General features: G+C 45.1%; 1 protein-coding gene across 6 annotated transcripts in view; it reads right to left on the bottom strand.

Moving 5' to 3' along the window:
- RPH3A (rabphilin 3A) overlaps nucleotides 1-19,015 on the bottom strand; it is a 480,291-nt gene that overhangs the window by 86,664 nt on the left and 374,612 nt on the right. For 4 of the 6 annotated variants that reach the window (XM_073562255.1, XM_073562313.1, XM_073562371.1 and 1 more), the window contains 2 exons: nucleotides 5,077-5,160; nucleotides 482-550 (listed from right to left, as the gene is read on the bottom strand). In XM_073562255.1, coding sequence (XP_073418356.1) covers nucleotides 482-550; nucleotides 5,077-5,160 — 153 coding nt within the window. The remainder of the gene's footprint in view (nucleotides 1-481; nucleotides 551-5,076; nucleotides 5,161-19,015) is intronic. The other 2 variants (XM_073562407.1, XM_073562412.1) reach the window with 2 other exon arrangements.

Here is a 19,015-nt window from a genome sequence, read left to right on the forward strand (position 1 = left end):
CTCATCAGAAAAATGTGCTTCTTTATCTGCCTGAATCCATCATCGAAATTCTCAATTTTGAGGTTAAATCTGTATTCAGTGAAGACCTTATTGAGATAGGAGATGGCGGTTGCTATGGATACAATTGCATGTAGATGGCGGAAGGAGGAGCTCCAGAGAGCTCCTCCCTCCTCTCCCTTCTAGCTAGATAAAATCTCGTCAGTAGTAGCTGTCATCTCCTATCTCAGTAACGTCCTCAATGAACACAGATTTTACCTCAGAATTGAGAATTTCGATAATAAATTAATTTTGGCAGAGAAAGCAGCACATTTTTCTGATGAGATCTATTACAAAGTTGCTTGTTTTTACGTTTACCAAAATGACGGTTACACTTTAAGTTTATTGTATATTACATAATCAGCCAATAAATATCTTTCAGTGCCCTTATTATAAGTTAACATTTCCTATGATGACTAAATGTGCAAAAATAATGAGTCAATACCTTGTCCATCTGGAAATCTGTTGGCTGGAGCTGGCCTTGGTGCTGATCTGCCACTTGCTGGAGGAGCTGCTAATCAAAATATGTAAGCACTTTTAGGCTGTGTGCCCACGTTGCATTTTTGTAAGCGTTTCCGCAGCGTTTGTGCCAGATCAGATGCTGCAGAAACGCTTACAAGATGCTTCCAATTAATTTGCATGCATTTTTGGCTTTTTGTGCCAATGCATGCGTTTTTAACCACTCAGGAATCGCTTAGCAGCTAAAAATGCAGCATGCTCATTAATTTCCACATAGCTGAGCGTTTTTAGCATTCCCCCAATGTTCCCAGAAAATGCGTGTCAAAAAACCGCGCAAGAATCGCGCGGAAAAAGGCGCGCGTTTCCTGGGAAAGGGGATGCGATTCCTGAGTGTTTAAAAACGCTAGCGTGGGCATATAGCCTTAAAGTAAATCTCTCAGTTGGTTTTTCTATGTAATCTGAGAGCAGATAATGTAGGGGCAGATACCATGATTCCACAGATGTATCACTTATAGGGCTGCTTGGTGCAGTTTTGATAATAATTCTGTTTTCTCTGTTGTAGATCTAGCAGTGGTCAGAATGCTGAGCTCTGTAAAACCTGCCCACACCACTGATTGGCTGCTTCCTGTGTTCACTGTACACCACTGATTGGCTGCTTCCTGTGTTCACTGTACACCACTGATTGGCAGCTTCCTGTGTACACTGTACACCACTGATTGACAGCTCTCTGTGCACACTGTACACCACTGATTGGCAGCTTCCTGTGTTCACCGTACACCACTGCTTGGCTGCTTCCTGTGTACACTGTACACTGATTGGCTGCTTCCTGTGTACACTGTACACCACTGATTGGCAGCTTCCTGTGTTCACTGTACACCACTGATTGACAGCTCTCTGTGCACACTGTACACCATTGATTGGCAGTTTCCTGTGTACACTACTGATTGGCAGCTTCCTGTGTACTCTGTACACCACTGATTGGCAGCTTCCTGTGTACACTGTACACCACAGATTGGCAGCTTCCTGTGTACACTGTACACCACAGATTGGCAGCTTCCTGTGTACACTGTACACCATTGATTGGCAGCTTCCTGTGTACACTGTACACCACTGATTGGCAGTTTCGTGTATACACTGTACACCACTGATTGGCAGTTTCGTGTATACACTGTACACCACTGATTTGCTGCTTCCTGTGTACACTGTACACCACGGGCGTATCTAGGGGGGGCAGCCGGGGCAGTTGCCCCGGGCGCAGCCGGCAGGGGGAGCAGTCCGGGCCGCCTAATGCAGCGGCCCGCAGTGTCCTCCCTGGCAGCTGCGTTCTGCCGCCCCCCTGGCCTGAGAGTCGGCGGTTCTCTGTGCCAGCTGTCAAGCTGACAGCTGGCGCAGAGAAGGTGCATGTGCCGGCTCCCAGGGAACAATTGTACTGGCGTCTGTATAGACGCCAGTACAATTGCAGCTCTGACCGCCGGGCCAGAGATAAGTCAGCAGCGTGACATGTCATGTAATCACGCTGCTGACGTCACTCCCCGGCGCCCAGAGTGAACGCTCAGCGCTGGTGGTAAGTGTGCTCCAATGTGGAGCTGAAGAAACCACCGAAGATGGGGGGTGTTAATGTGTGGCAATGGGGGTTAATGAGTGGGGATGGGTTTAATGTGTAGTGGGATTAATGAGTGGGGTTGGGGTTAATTATGCGTGGGGGGGTTAATGAGTGGAGATGAGGTTAATGTGGGGATTAATGTGTGGGGGGTTAATGAGTGGGGATGGGGTTAATGTGTGGGGGTTAATGAGTGGGGATGGGGGTTAATGTGTGGGGGGTTAATGAGTGGGGATGGGGGTTACTGTGTGGGGGGTAAAGAGTGGGGATGGGGGTTACTGTGTGGGGGTTAAAGAGTGGGGATGGGGGTTACTGTGTGGGGGGTAAAGAGTGGGGATGGGGGTTAATGTGTGGGGGTTAAAGAGTGGGGATGGGGGTTACTGTGTGGGGGGGTTACTGTATGGGGGTAAAGAGTGGGGATGGGGTCAATGTGTGGGGGGTAAAGAGTGGGGATGGGGGTTACTGTGTGGGGGTAAAGAGTGGGGATGGGGGTTAATGAGTGGGGATGGGGTTTTTTAATGTGTCTGAGGGATTTGGAGTGTGGATGGGGGTTATTTAATGTGTGTGGGGAGATTTGAGGACACAAAATGAAGAGTATGTATGTATGAGGGCATGTATGAGGAAACAGTATGGGGGTTGGGTGAAGACAGTATGGGGAGCAAACGGGTTAATGTATGTGGACACAGTATGGGGAGTCAGGGGTATGTGTGAGCAGACGGTATAGAGAGTGAGGGGGTAAATATATGATGAGACAGTATGGTGAACACAGGGATGTTAGAGGAGGGAGGGAAATAGTGTGAGGTGACAATATATTGCAGATATTTGTATTTAGGGGCATTATAATGACACTTCTATCTTTAAGGGCATCGTGTGGAGATTTGCTGCAGAAGACCGGAGAAGATGAAAGTCTGCAGAGGCCGCTGTGGATGAGAAAACTCATCATGGGGTCTGGATAAGAAGAAGAAAAGGAGAACGCCTGCAGAGACGACGTCATCTATAAGGTACCTGGATGTAAATGTTATTTGTGCTACTGACTTATTCTCATGTTTTTATTTGTTAGGAACATTAAAGGGGTTGTCCAGGTTTGTGCTGAGTCTGCAGTTATTCTATGTGACTGCAGACTTCTGAATTCTCACAGTGCTCACTGAACGCTGTCAGGATTCTCTCATGCTGGTAATTTACATACATGCGGTCACATGCTGACTAGACATGTGTGGCCTCACTCAATGAAAATGAACGGAGCGAGGCCGGGCACATCTAGTCGGAATGTGGCCAGAAGTACATAAATCACATACTTGTGCTGATATGACTGTACATCAGCAAGGGAGAATCCTAAGGCTGTGTGCACACGCTGCGGATTTTGCTGCGGTTCCGCAGTGGTTTTGGCCGCTGCGGACCCGCAGCAGTTTCTACTGCGGTGTACAGTACCATGATTCCCCATGGGAATCAAAAACCGCAATGCAGACGGTGCGGAATTTTCCGCGCGGATTATCTGCGGTTTTCAATCCGCAGAAAGAATTGACATGTCAATTCTTTCTGCGGATTCTCCTGCGGTTTGCCATCTCCTCCATTGAGGAGATGAAAAACCGCAGGGCATATGTACTTGGTGTGGGGGGGGGGGGGGCGCCGAACCAAATTCTTGCCCCGGGTGCCAGGAAGCCTAGATACGCCTCTGTGTACACCACTGATTGGCAGCTTCCTGTGTACACTGTACACCATTGATTGGCAGCTTCCTGTGTACACTGTACACCACTGATTTGCTGCTTCCTGTGTACACTGTACACCACTGATTGACAGCTCTCTGTGTACACTGTACACCACTGATTGGCAGCTTCCTGTGTACACTGTACACCACTGATTGGCAGCTTCCTATGTACTCTGTACATTGTCAGCAAGCTGCCAATCAGTAGTGGGGGCAGGGTTACAATGATTAGCTGGACTGGCCTACACAAGACCTAGTCAGCAAGTGATAATCTCCTGTTGATAAAACACTTATTGTATTGAAACTACACCACACAGCCTAATAAGTGACACATCCCTGGAATCAGGATATCTGGCCCTGTATTATGCTTCTTTCAAATTAAATAGCAACAATCTGCTGACTGATCCCCTTTAAGATTTGAACTGATGATATTTACATTGCAATTAGCAAACAAGGATACACATCGGGGAAATATAGTAAAGAAATCAAACAAACCCTTTGCAAATGTTCTTTTAGAGGAGGGTCACACAAATGTTTTGGTCCAAGAGTCAAATTGTCATACTGAACCAATCCCAAGGGCCAAATCCAAATTTAAATTTTTTACTTTCTGTGACATTTATGATACATTTAAAGTACATGCCATAAATGTCTGATAAAAGTCTTCTTACCGCACGTTCACCATCTCTAATAGTAGAAGTAGTTTTTTTTTTTATAAAGAATTTAGAAATAGATTTTGATCCTAAATCCACATCTAAAACGCATCAAATACAGCAGATTAGGTTTCTGATCGATTGAAATGGTAAGCTCCTACAGTGCACACATTCCTTTATTAACTCCATGGCAGCCGCTGTTCGGCTGAATCTGCGTGGAAACAAAATTACAAAAAATCTTGGCAATTTTTTTTGCAACATTCGAATAAAGTTCCACCTCACTTGAATATATTCACACGTCTTTACTTCTCTCAAGCAGACAAGCATTTTGGGGTCTTTATGGTTGGGGTCCACACAGAATGACATCACAGGATACATGGGCCCCCCGGTTGTGCGTTCCAATTTTAGACTGCTTTTCCTCGCATGCTATAAGTACTCATACCCTTTATCTCTTCAATATGGACCATAGCTAAAGGGATATTCCAGTTGGAAGCATTGTCCATGCCCACTAAATATGGTCTTCAGCCTTATGCATTTGAATACTGATGTGCTGCAATACCTGATGAAGCTCATTCATTGACAGATACATTTTTGTATGATATCAGGGAAGACATCTGGAGAGTATATACCTTGCTGAGCAGACTGTACACTGGAGCTCTGACTTGCAGGCTGAGCGGGTCTAGCATTTGGGCCCATGTTGGCACGTCTGGCACCTTCGAAAACAAACAGAAAAGTTTTATTGTGGTATTGCGTTGTAGTATGTGCACAGTAAATAATATCTTAAGTCAACCACTGTTCGAAAAAAAACTATTCCTACATGATAGTGCTAATCAAATGCACAATAAAATAGGGCAGAATTGAATTACTAGTGTATCACCTAAAAAAGAAAACTTCCATGTGCAAATAAATGTGTTTCGTTTCTGGAATTTAATTTCTTGCTACCAAAACGCTGCCACGTCTTCTGCTTGAATTGATGGGTGCTATATACTCTTATTTTGACGTATACTCAAAATATATCCAAGCTATCTCTCCTTTTTCTCTTCTTTCCATCTTTTTATTTTCTGTTCGGCAGTATTCACATATGGTGTTGGTGGCTCAATATTATGGAGCGCCAGGCTCTTGATGTATGAACAGTGACATACTGTATTACAGAGCACTGCCTTTCGGAAGAACAAATCTATAACACGTTATATAAGGGAATATACATTTTTTCACATTTAAAAGAAAAACAAGAAATTTGTTGCTGGACTGTAGTTGAAATCAGAGGTCAGCAGCGATACAACAAGCCCCAAACACTTATATGGCTGTAAAGAGTTTGTACAGAATCACATAATACGGTAGCGTGCATGGAGTCTCATTAACATAATCATGACCCAATGCCTTGTATTTCTTCTTGGAAGTAATGGCATTCCGCTAGGAATCTCATAAATCCTTAGAATTAAGGGGTCATTCTGCTAATTTAGTGATTTCTTGTAAGTTTTCTATGACAGTGCAAGGAAGTGCAGCATGACCCCAAGTCAAAAAACGATAAAGGTAGCACCATGATTTACCAAGAATGATTACACTAGAACATTGAAAATGCATTACTGCCATAAAAAATGGGAAAAAAGGACGAAAAAAAAAAAAAAAAAAAGCTACATAATGTATATACGAAATATTCAATGGAAAAAAATTGCTATGGAGAATACAGTAAAACAAGAAGGTACTTAGGGCATAGATTGGCCAATATATGTGAGCCCAACTGTCATGTCAAGGCGTCCTTTGAAAGTTGGGTCCCTGCCTGATATGTCACCTCTCCTGGGCAAAAAAGCCCAGGCACCTGCTCACACTAGCTTGGATGTGCTGGTCTTTTTCTATACTTGTTTCATAGCCCAAGTCAATACATCAAATTACCTGTAAACTTAAGATTAAATTCAGTATGTTTACTTTAAAGTTAAGAGAGCACACATGACTGAACACAGGAGCAGTTTCCAGGAACTGTCAAAATGTTGGATTGTCCTTAAATAAAAGTATACATTTACATTCACCTTTTGGATCATCAGAGAAGAACCCATCACTGAAGTTGTGACACAGTAATGCAGGAAATCAGAAATATGAACACATTCTTTGTAGAAATGAGCCGATCTTTTGAAAAATTGAGTCTGATGGCTCCATCAAATTTTTCCAAAAATTTTTGTCTTACAAAAATTAAAAAAAATAAATAAATTAAATAAAAATCAACATACTGTAAAAAGATAATCACTGAGGCCTGGCAATGCTGTCCTTTTCCTTGCTTGCAATAAATACTTTAACTCAATTAAGGACTCAATTTACTGTATCTAGTGTCATGTTAAGGAGTAAATCTGATAACAGAAATTACATTTTTATATTTTAGGGTTTTTTTTTCCACCCACTCCTTGTCCTGTGTGGTAGTGCTACAGGCAAATAACGATAGTGATCATTGTAATGTTTGTGAGATGTCAGAAGCAATAATCAAACAATTAGATTTTCTGAAGATTATTCTGCGAGCTCCAGGCAGGTCATTAAATAAAGCCCCGGTTACACACGGCGAGATCGCTAGCGATATCGCTGAAGCGACAACGATTTTGTGCCGCAACAGCGACATCGCTAGCGATCTCGCTAAGTGTGACACGCGGAAACGACCGGCTCCCTGCTGCGATGTTGCTGATCGTGCGCGAACGTACAGGATCATTTTTTGATCGCTGGCGTCACGCTGATCATCATGCATCGCTGTGTTTGACGCCCCTTATCAACGACGAGCGACCTCGTTGGCGGCTCTGAACTCATATAGATAGCGCTGAAGGACGCCTATTCAAAGTCTGAATCGCTATTATGGACAATGTGTGACACGGTACCAATGATCGCCGTGGTCGTTAGTGACATCGCTGATGCGTCGTTATGAAGATCGGCCTGTATGACTGCTTACCAGCGATGCACAAACGATCTTAGCCAGATCGTATCGTTGTCGGAATCGTTGGTGCGTCGCTACGTGTAACGGTACCCTAAGACTCATGTAATCAAGAATGTTATTTCTTCAGATAATCTTTGTTTGTTGTATCCCTCAGCAAGCATTACATTGCAGACTTACTTAAATGTATGTGATAAGGATGTATATAGTATGGCACACGTAAAATGAACAGTTCGGTTAGGATTAATTCACATAGGTGACAAAAAAAAACCAAAAACACAAAAATACCTTAGCTTCCCTTCTTCAAGATCATCTGGTCAATATGTTACACAGGAGTAGACTGACTTGTCTTTATATGAAACTTATCTATAGCCTTACTAAATATTTCACCGTACTACATGTATGACTCCCATACACTCAAGATTTTTAGCCCAATAATTAATAATTTTCTAGCATTTTTTAGTAGTGGACAGGTGTAACCATGGGCCTTCTGACCGGATTGCAGCTATACAGCTCCATAAGTAGCAAGCTTTGATGCCTAGTGTGTTCTGACACATTTCCATCATAGCTAGTATTAGAAGGGATCTGTCATCACAGAATGACTGTTCAAACCAAGTACAGATACTTGGAACACCCTTGGCAAGCCAAACAGTTCAATACATCTTCCTACTGTCTCGTTTTCCATTTTTCTCCATCCTTCTGTGGCTTTACAAAACTAGAACTGTCAATTAAAATCAAGGGGGTGAAGATAGAGGGAAAACAAGTAAGTGGAAAATTGCATCGAATTGTTTGGCCACATCAAGGATGCACCAAGCACCTGTACATGGTTTGGACAGTCAGTCAGTGAACAGACTCTATTTAAAGAGACTCTGGTTTAAATAGTTATTCTGAGATAACAAGTACAGGCTCTCTGTGCATCATGGCGGGGCCAATAATTTAAATATACCTTTCTAACATGCTTGTTTTTCATCTATCTTTGCTTTATCAAGCCCGAGCCATCAATCACAGAGGAGGGGTGGAGATAGAGAGAAATTAGTAAGTGGGAAGGTGTATTTAATTGTTGGCCATGTCAAATTGCCTCTGAGTGCCTGTACTTTAAGTAGTCTGTACAGTTAATTTTCTGTGAGATTGGGCCAGATTGACTGAACTGGTTACATCCAACTACTGGGTTTCTGACCAGAGCCAATTGCTTTTTGCTTTTTAGGCAGGCAGGCCAGGTCTTCTGATCAGAGCATTTCCACTTTTCAGGGATGTGTGAAACCAGTCTTAGCATTCATCTCCAGTACAGATCCATGAATCTCGAGTACCCAGGATCTTGTATCCAGTTTATTTTTTGCTGTTGTACAACCCACTTTTAGTAGATACTAACAACTGCACATCGGGTGTAGACCATTAGATGTTTTTGAATCTGAACCAGTTTTCTAGCCATGACAGTTTGGCCCTCTTCTGTCATCCAGATCCTTATACTTGCCAATGTTTCCTTGTGTCCTAATAAATCTTATTGCTTTACAGGTGCCATTGTTATGATATATTCTCAGTGGTTTCAAGGTAATATATCAGCAGGTTTTTGCTATGTAATCTAAGAGGAGCATAATGCATGAAATGAGAGCCTGATTACAGGGATGTATCATTTTCTGGAATGCTGCTTGGTAGAGTTGAGCGACTTTTGGTTTTTTAGGGTCGAGTTTCGTTTTGTGAAACCCGACTTTTCCAAAAGTCGGGTCGAGCAAGATCGGTCGATTATAGGGAAAAGTCGGGGTCGTCCCGAAACACGAAACCCAATGTACGTCAATGGGGAATAAAAGTCGGCAGTGAGAGGATGACAGGAAACACACCTACAGTGCTCATTTGAATGCCAAAAGCATCAATTCTTCTTACTTAAGCTTGTCAACCTTAATTAACTTCATAATACAAGTTACGCACTGAAAAATGGGGGTTATTTGGCTAAAGTTGTGGGGGGGTAGGGCTGGCTCCAGGTTTTCATGTGCCCTGGGCGAAAGAGCGCCCCTTTAACACATACCACAACTCATCATGCTCCGATACGGCAGAGAAATAGCGGTATAGTACAATGAAAAATACTTCACTTTTTACATCTTATGACGAGGCCCATCTATTTCTCCATACAGAATCATTGGTCCCATATAATGTTTGAAACAGTATATGATGAGCTCCACGTAATGCTACAGTATATGTTGGTCCCCATGGATGAAGCTCCACTGTCTTATGGGCCCAAATAATGCTCCAAACATAATGGGCCCCATTTCTAATGCTCTAGTGTATAATGGGCCCTGTAAATGCTGCTCCAGTGTCTGATGTCCACCTTTGGAATGTTCCAGTGTATAGTGGGCCCCATCTATCATTCTCCAGAGTATAGTGCTCCCCAAAAATTGCTGTCCCAACATTGAAAACAATCAAATAAGTCTCCTCGCTAGGGAATCCCTGTACTAGTCTGGACTCCTCGTCGTCCCCATCTTCCATCTCACTGCACAGTATTTCAACCTTGCAAGTGCTGTGATCCTGAGCAAGCAGGGGGGGCCCACTCGTTGGCGACGGCACTGGCACAGGGCCCCTGATAGTACGGTGGTGTGTCTGATGGCGGGTGGACCGAACCTGCACTTTCATCTGCAGCTTCCTCTTTGTCACCGTGTAAGATGGAACTGTATATGGGAAGGGTAACCTGAGTTTCATCAGGGTCAGATTCAGGCCGTGTAGCGTGCGAGGGGAATGTAGTGGTCTGGGTCAATGTACCAGCAGATTCATCGAGCAGTGGCTGGGCATCAGTGCACTTGTGTCGCCCCCAGGAGTAAGGTCGCCACAGTGGCATTACCTTCCTCCTAGGGAGTGTGATGTCATGCTTGGGAGCAACGAACGATCTCTCTAGCAGGTTAACTGATTGGGCGGCGTTATTCCCACGAGTCATGATGACCCTCCAAACAGCGTTCATGAAGGCAAAGTGTTTGTTTTACGTGGGCAGTATGGTTGCAAAGCTGAACCTTAAAGGAATGTCCAGAAGGGCACCACCAGGAGTGGAGCCTACGGTTAAATTCGAATCCACCTGGGAAACCTCAACCATGCCAGCTACAGAACAGATGCACACATTGCAAGCTTAATTCCATTAACGAACGAGACTCCGTCATGCCCCGCGGTCCGAGTCCGGCTTACTAGAGGGACACGTGAGGCTCTGGCACATGAGATTGGCCAATAACTGGTGTGTCATGCCCTTACATGTCCGTGGCTGCATGTGTGCTACACTGAAAAGGCCAGCGTTTGTCACTTACAGGTGCAGATAACTCGCTGTACAACGTTAGTGATGGGAATCACTGATTACAATTATTACCCGCGAACGATGATTTCCCAGTAAGTGCAGGTCAACCGCAGTTCCGGAATTAGGCCTAACCGTCATTCCTGAAAAAATGAAAAACTTACGTGTGCAAACCACAGGTGCTGTAGCTTGCTTAACAGCTCACCACCAGCCGTTCTCACGCCCAGTATGGATTACACGTGATTGCACAAAGGTGAGAAAGGGTACCGTATCCCCGGATAACATGTATGGATAGCGTACACATTCAAAATATATGTCTATACATCAGGAGGCAGGCTCAGACGGTGTCAGGCACAGTATGGATTTGACAGCCCAGACTACACAGCGGAGGAGCAGGGAGAGGTAAAGATTGCAAATGCTGGGGCCCTGCCCAAGCAAGGGGGGCCCACTCGTGGGCGTCGGTACTGGCACTGGGCCCCTCATAGTATGGTAGTGTGTCTGACGGCGGGTGTGCACCACCACCGTCAGAAACACTTGATTGCACTATGAGGGACCCTGTGCCAGTGCCCGCGCCCAAGAGTCGGCCTACCCACCTGTCCAGGGCAACGGCACTCGCACGGTGTCGTGTGCTAGGTGGTGACCCCTTCCATGTGGGGGGGGGAGGCAGCACAGTTAGGGAGTTTTAGAAAGTGGCATATGTTGATGTTGGACATTCAGCTGATGCAAAAGGCGAAATAGGTCAAGTCCCAGGAAGAGGTGGACCAAAGCAAGCCATTTTTCTGTCACCCTATGTGTCATCAGGGGAAGGTGGGACAAAATCCTTGGAAACCCATGCATGGTTAATTTTAATGAAGGTTAGATCATCCACATTTTGGGTCGACAGACGGGTCCTTTTTTCTGTCAGGATTGATCCAGCTGCACTGAAGACTCTTTCCGATAGCACACTTGCAGCTGGGCAAGCGAGCTCCTGTAAGGCATATTGTGCCAATTCAGGCCAGGTGTCCAGTTTAGCGGCCCAATAGTCTAAGGGGAATGACCTGTGTGGGAGAACATCGATATGGGAGGAAAAGTAGTTTGTAACCATAGTTGACAACTGCTGTCTCCTGTCACTTTCCATCGATACAGTATTACCAGTTGTGTGAGCGATCCGTGAAACATCAGTCCACAACATTGTCATGAAACCCCTGTCTCCAACGCCACTTCTGCTGTGTGCACCATGAACACCTCTGCCAAGCTGCCCCCGGCCCGTACGGCTCGTGTGAGAACCATCACCGCTGCTGTGTGCTGGGAATGCCTCAAGCAACCGATTTACCAGAGTTGCTTGTTTATTAGCCAATATTAGGTCAAGGTTCTCCTGTGGCATGATGTTTTGTAATTTGCCTTTATAGCGTGGATCCAGGATACTGGCCAACCAGTAGTCGTCATCGTTCATCATTTTGGCAATGCGGGGGTCCCTTTTTAGGATCTGCAAGGCATAATCTGACATGTGGGCCAATGTTCCCGGTGTCAATGATGCACTGCGAGTGCTGGGTGGAGGAGCACTTTCTGGCAAATCCACATCCCTCCAATCACGCACAAACCCTGTACCAGACCTTGCCACGCCAACATTTTCACTTGCCCCACGAGATGCATCCTCCTCCTCTAAGTAATCATCCCCATCATCATCCTCCTCCTCCTCCTCTTCTTCCTCCACCTCGTCCAGGAGAGGTCCCTGAGCAGACAATGGCTGAATGTCATCAAGGATTCCCTCCTCCTCTTCCTCCTCATCAACATTGGCTGCAGACGCCTGCACCTTAACCCCTTACCTACAATTGATGTAATATTCCGTCCATGTGACCATGGACCTAATTACCATGGACGGAATATTACGTCATCGCGATCAGCGGCGCCCACGTGGTGAGCGCCGCTGATCGCGGCCGAGTGTCAGCTAATTATCATAGCTGACACCCAGCACAATGTGTCAGGGGCGGTCACGGACCGCCCCCGACACGTTAACCCCTTGCACACCACGATCAAACGCGATCGCGGTGTACCGGGGTTAAAGGGAAGCATCGGCAGGGAGGGGGCTCCCTCCGTGCTTCCCTGAGCCCCCCTCGGCAGCGCAATGTGCAGCGCTGCTGCGGGGGGCTCTTTCCCTACAGGCCCCCGGATCCAAGATGGCGACGGGGGCCTTCGGGGGCCTGCAGGAAGCTGGCTTCCTCAGTGCCTGCAAAGCGCAGGCATGAGGAAGTCTGCAGCAGTGCCTGTGACAGATTGCTGATCTGTCACAGTGATCTGTGATGTGACAGATCAGCGATCTGTCACAGGACAGTGATGTCCCACCTGGGACAAGGTAATAAAGTAAAAAAAAAAAAAGTGTTAAAAATAATTAAAAAAAAAAAAAAAAAATCGCTAAATAAATTAGTAAAAAAAAAAAAAATATTCCCCAATAAATCCATTTTTTCAAAATAAAAAAAACCAAAAACAATAAAAGTACACATATTTGGTATCGCCGCGTCCGTAATGACCTGCCCTATAAAACTGTCCCATTAGTTAACCCCTTTAGCGAACCCCTTAAAAATAAAAAACGAAGCAAAGAATGATTTATTATCATACCACCGTACAAAAAGTGCAATAACGCGCGATCAAAAAGACGCATATAAATATCCATGGTACCGCTGAAAACGTCATCTTGTCCCGCAAAAAACGAGCCGCCATATAGCATCATCCGCAAAAAAATAAAAAAGTTATAGCTCGCAGAATAAAGCGATACAAAAATTATTATTTTTTATATAAAATTGTTTTCATTGCAAAAAACCGACAAAACATAAAAAACGACGTAAATGAGGTATCTCTGTAACCGTACTGACCCGAAGAATAAAAACGCGTTATCAATTTTACCGCACGCGGAACGGTGTAAACGCACCCCCCAAAAGAAATTCATGAAACGCTGGTTTTTGTTCATTCTGCGTCCCAAAAATCGGAATAAAAAGCGATCAAAAAATGTCACGTGCCCGAAAATGGTACCAATAAAAACGTCAACTCGTCCCACAAAAAATAAGACCTCACATGACTCGGTGGGTCAAAATACGGAAAAATTATAGCTCACAATATGTGGTGATGCAAAAACTATTTTTACAATAAAAAGCGTCTTTTAGCGTGCGACAGCCGCCAAACATAAAAACCGCCATAAATCGTAAATCAAACCCCCCGTTATCACCCCCTTAGTTAGGGAAAAATAATAAAACTAAAAGAAAATGTATTTATTTCCATTTTCCCGCTAGGGTTAGGGTTAGGGTAGGGTTAGGGTTAGGGCTAGGGTTAGGGTTAGGGTTAGGGCTCAGATTAGGGTTAGGGGTGTGTTGAGGTTAGGGTTGGAGTTATAATTGGGGGTTTCCACTGTTTGGGCACATCAGGTGCTCTCCAAAGGCAACATGGCGTCTGATCTCAATTCCAGCCAATTCTGCGTTGAAAAAGTCAAATGGTGCTCCTTCCCTTCCAAGCTCTGCCATGTGCCCAAACAGTGTTTTACCCCCACATGTAGGGTATCAGCCTACTCAGGACAAATTACAAAACAACTTTTGGGGTCCAATTTCTCCTGTTACCCTTAGGAAAATAAAAAATTGGGGGCAAAAATATAATTTTGCGGAAAAAAATGTTTTTTTTTATTTTCACGCCCAGGCGTTATAAACTTCTGTGAAGCACTTGGGGGTTCAAAGTGCTCTCCACACATCTAGATAAGCTCCGTGGGGGGTCTAGTTTCCAAAATGGGGTCACTTGTGGGGAGTTTCAATAGTTTAGGTACATCAGAGGCTCTCCAAACGCACATGACACCCGCATACCAATCCATCAAAGTCTGCATTCCAAAACGTCACTACTTCCCTTCCGAGCCCCGACGTGTGCCCATACAGTAGTTTTCTCCCACATATGAGGTATCAGCGTACTCAGGACAAATTGGACAACAACTTTTGTGGTCCAATTTCTCCTGTTACCCTTGGGAAAATAAAAAAATGGGGACTAAAATATGATGTTTGTTGAAAAAATACGATATTTTTATTTTCACGCCCGGTCGTTATAAACTTCTGTGAAGCACTGGGGGGTTCAAAGTGCTCACCACACATCTAGATAAGTTCATTAGGGGGTCTAGTTTCCAAAATGGGGTCACTTGTGGGGGGGTTCCACTGTTTAGGTACATCAGGGGCTCTCCAAACGCACATGACACCCGGAGACCAATCCATCAAAGTCTGCATTCCAAAACGTCACTACTTCCCTTCCGAGCCCCGACGTGTGCCCATACAGTAGTTTTCTCCCACATATGAGGTATCAGCGTACTCAGGACAAATTGGACAACAACTTTTGGGGTCCAATTTCTCCTGTTACCCTTGGGAAAATAAAAAAATGGGGACTAAAAGATCATGTTGTGGAAAAAATAAGATTTTTTTATTTTCACGCCCGGACGTTATAAACTTCAGTGTAGCACTGGGGGGTTCAAAGTTCTCACCACACATCTAGATAAGTTCCTTGGGGGGTCTAGATTCCAAAATGGTGTCATTTGTGGGGGGTTTCCACTGTTTTGGTACATCAGGGGTTTTCCAATCGCGACATGGTGTCCGATCTCAATTCTAGCCAAAAACGTCAAATGGCGCTGCTTCCCTTTCGAGCTCTGCTATGCGCCCAAATAGTCATTTACACCCACATATGGGGTATCAGCGTACTCAGGACAAATTGCACAATAACTTTTAGGGTCCTGTTACCCTTGGAAAAATAAAAATTGGGGGTGAAAAGATCATTTTTGTGGAAAAAATATGATTTTTTAATTATACCGCTGTACGTTATAAACTTCTGTGAAGCCCTTGTGGGTTCAAAGTTCTCACCACATATCTAGATAAGTTCCTTGGGGGGTCTAGTTTCCAAATTGGGGTCATTTGGGGGGTTTCCACTGTTTAGGTACATCAGGGGCTCTCCAAACGCGACATGGTGTCCGACCTGAATTCCAGCCAATTTTGCATTGAAAAAGTCAAACGGCGCTCCTTCCCTTCTGAGGTCTGCCATGCGCCGAAACAGTGGTTCCCCCCCACATATCAGGTATCAGCGTACTCAGGACAAATTGCACAATAACTTTTGCAGTCCAATTTCTCCTGTTACCCTTGGTAAAATAAAGAAAATTGAACCTGAAGTATTTTTTTTGTGAAAAAAAGTTAAATGTTCATTTTTTTTTTTAATATTCAAAAAATTCCTGTGACGCACCTAAAGGGTTAATAAACTTCTTGAATGTGGTTTTAAGCACCTTAAGGGGTGCAGTTTTTAGAATGGTGTCACTTTTGGGTATTTTCTATCATATAGACCCCTCAAAGTGGCTTCAAATGTGAAGTGGTCCCTAAAAATAAAATGGTGTTGCAAAAATGAGAAATCGCTGGTCAATTTTTAACCCTTATAACTTCCTAAGGAAAAAAAATTTTGGTTCCAAAATTGTGCTGATGTAAAGTAAACATGTGGGAAATGTTATGTATTAAGTTTTTTGTGTGCCGTATCACTGTGATTTAAGGGCATAAAAATTCAAAGTTGGAAAATTGCGAAATTTTCAAAATTTTCGCCAAATTTCCGTTTTTTTCACAAATAAACGCAAGTTATTTGAATGCAATTTTACCACTAACATGAAGTACAATATGTCACGAGAAAACAATGTCAGAATCACCGGGATCCATGAAAGCGTTCCAGAGTTATGACCTCATAAAGGTACAGTGGTCAGAATTGTAAAAATTGGCCCGGGAGTTAACGTGCAAACCACCCTTGGTAGTGAAGGGGTTAAAGTGCGTCAAAGTTTGCATGAGCAGACGCATAAGTGGGATGCTCATGCTTAGGATGGCGTCGTCTGCGCTTACCAGCCATGTGCATTCCTCAAAACACTGAAGGACTTTACAGAGGTCTTTCAGCTTCGACCACTGCACACCTGTCAACTCCATGTCTGCTCTCAAAGTGCCTGGCCATGTATCCTCCCACAAATGCATTATGGCCTGCCTCTGCTCGCACAGCCGCTCCACCATGTGCAGGGTGGAGTTCCACCTTGTTGCAATGTCGATAATGAGGCGGTGGTTGGGAAGGTGGAGCAATCTCTGCAGCTTCTGCATACGAACGGAGTGTACAGGCGACCGGCGGATGTGCGCGCACAGTCTTCGCACCTTCTGGAGCAGGGCTGTTAACTCCGGATAATTTTTGAGGAAGCACTGCACCACCAGGTTCAAGGTGTGAGCCAAGCAAGGTATGTGGCTGAGTTTTGAAAGGGCTATGGCTGCCACAAAATTACGGCCGTTATCACTAACTACCTTGCCTGCCTCAAGATGTACACTGCCCAGCCATGACTCAGTTTGTCGCTTCAAGTACTCGGCCAGCACCTCGGCGGTGTGTCTGTCGCCCAAACACATCATCTGCAACACAGCCTGCTGACGCTTTCCACTAGCTGCTCGATAGGGGGACACCTCGTGTGCAACAGTGGCAGCTGCAGATGGAGTGCTCGTACGACTGCGCTCTGTGGACGAGCTTTCGCTTCTGGAGGAGGAGGAGGAGGAGGGTCGAACGCCTACAGCCAACTGTTTCCTATACCGTGGGCTAGGCAGCACTGTCCCACCACCGCTGTCCCCTGTGGACCCTGCGGTCTTTTACATGATGGTGGAGGGCTGGGATGGCTTTGCGAGAGAAGAAGTGGCGACTGGGTAGGTCATAGCGTGGTTCTGCATAGGCCATGAGTTCGCGGAAAGCTGCGCTTTTCTCCAACCGATAGGGTATCATCTCAAACGAGATTAGTTTGGCAATGTGGGCGTTCAAACCCAGTGTACGCGGATGAGAGACTGAGTACTTTCTTGACCTACTCATAGTGTCTGGGAGGGTGAGCTGGACTTGAGAGCTGCATATGGTGGAAGTAGCGGTGGACAGGGTGGACTGAGAGAGGGTTGATGATGGTGATGGAGTTGGTGTTCTTTCTGATGGCCTAGATTCAGTATTTCGTTGATATAACAGTGGGATTCCCTGACTGCTGTGGCCTTGCAACGACACCTCAACATTTGCTGCTGTGATAACTGGTGGGCTTACAGTGGGGGAAACAATGTAGCGTTGTTGACTACCTTCTTTGTGATCAGTTGCACATGTGGTACTTGAGGTTTGGTGTTGTGTCCACGCTTGCAAGTGCATGCTGGTTAAATGTCTAAGCATGCAACTGGTATTCAAATTTTTCAGATTTTTCCCTCGGCTAAAGGTCTTTGCGCACTTCTTACAGATAACGTTGGCCTGATCATGAGGATTTTGTTCAAAAAAGTGCCACACTGCACTCTCCCTACTTTGGCAGACATTTTGCGGCCTAGCACGCTGTGATCTTTTGACCGTCTGGACAAGCTGTCCAGCAACTCTTTTGATTTTTGGAACCTGTCTTTGGAGTGCTCCGGGCCTGCCAGATAACAGCTGTTGCGATGTCGATGTCTGCTGTGGATGCTCCTCCTCATCTGAGCTATTGGAAGCAGCACCCTCTTCCCCCAATGGATGCCAATCTGGGTCAACAACTGGGTCATCCATCACCTCCTCTTGAATGTCTTGTGCACCTTCCTTTGTGTCACCGTGTATGGTGGTATAGTGTGCGGGAAGGGGCACCTGAGTCTCATCAGGGTCAGAATCTGGCTCTGTACACTGTGAGGACAATGTAGTGCTCTGAGTGAATGTACCAGCAGAATCATCTATCAGTGACTGTGCATCACTGCACTCCATGTCAGATTCATCTTGGCCTGGGTAATTCACCATTTCACTTGATAATCCAGGCATGGTATGTGAAAACAGCTCCATGGAGTAATCAGTAGTATGGCCTGCGTCATCCTTCAATCTTGGTTGGGGTGAAGGACACAAGGAAAGGTGTGGTTCATGAACATGAGCCTCCAATGATGACTCAGTGCTTTTATTTTTTACAACTTCAGAAGAGGAGGCGATAGAGCTGGAGGCTGAGTCAGCAATGTAAGACAAAACTTCTTCCTGAAGCTCTGGCTTTAAAAGCGGTTTGCCAACTCCTAGAAAACTAAGCCTTCGAGGCCTTGTGGAGCCAGACGATGACGCAGGCTCAACACCTCCTGCATTCGGTCCTATTTTGCTTTTGCCACTACCATCAGATCCACCACCAACACCATCATTACCAGCTGCCAACCCCCGCCCAATTCCACGGCCTCTTCCACCAGCCTTCCTCATTCTTGGTAGAAATGTAGACAAAATCCAACAAACTATATAGTAATGTAAAACAAGGTACAAGGTGTCTATAGGACAGGGGAGATTTTGAATTTCTGCAGACACTTGTGGACACTGGACACTTTTGGATTGTGTGAGGCCCACTGAATATCAGAGCGCTATGTCACAGGCTCGATGGCACAGGTGTGAAAAAAGTGACTAC

Source organism: Dendrobates tinctorius, unplaced genomic scaffold, assembly GCF_039654945.1.
Source record: "Dendrobates tinctorius isolate UK_male_01 unplaced genomic scaffold, ASM3965494v1 ptg000003l, whole genome shotgun sequence".
Lineage (NCBI taxonomy): Eukaryota > Metazoa > Chordata > Amphibia > Anura > Dendrobatidae > Dendrobates > Dendrobates tinctorius.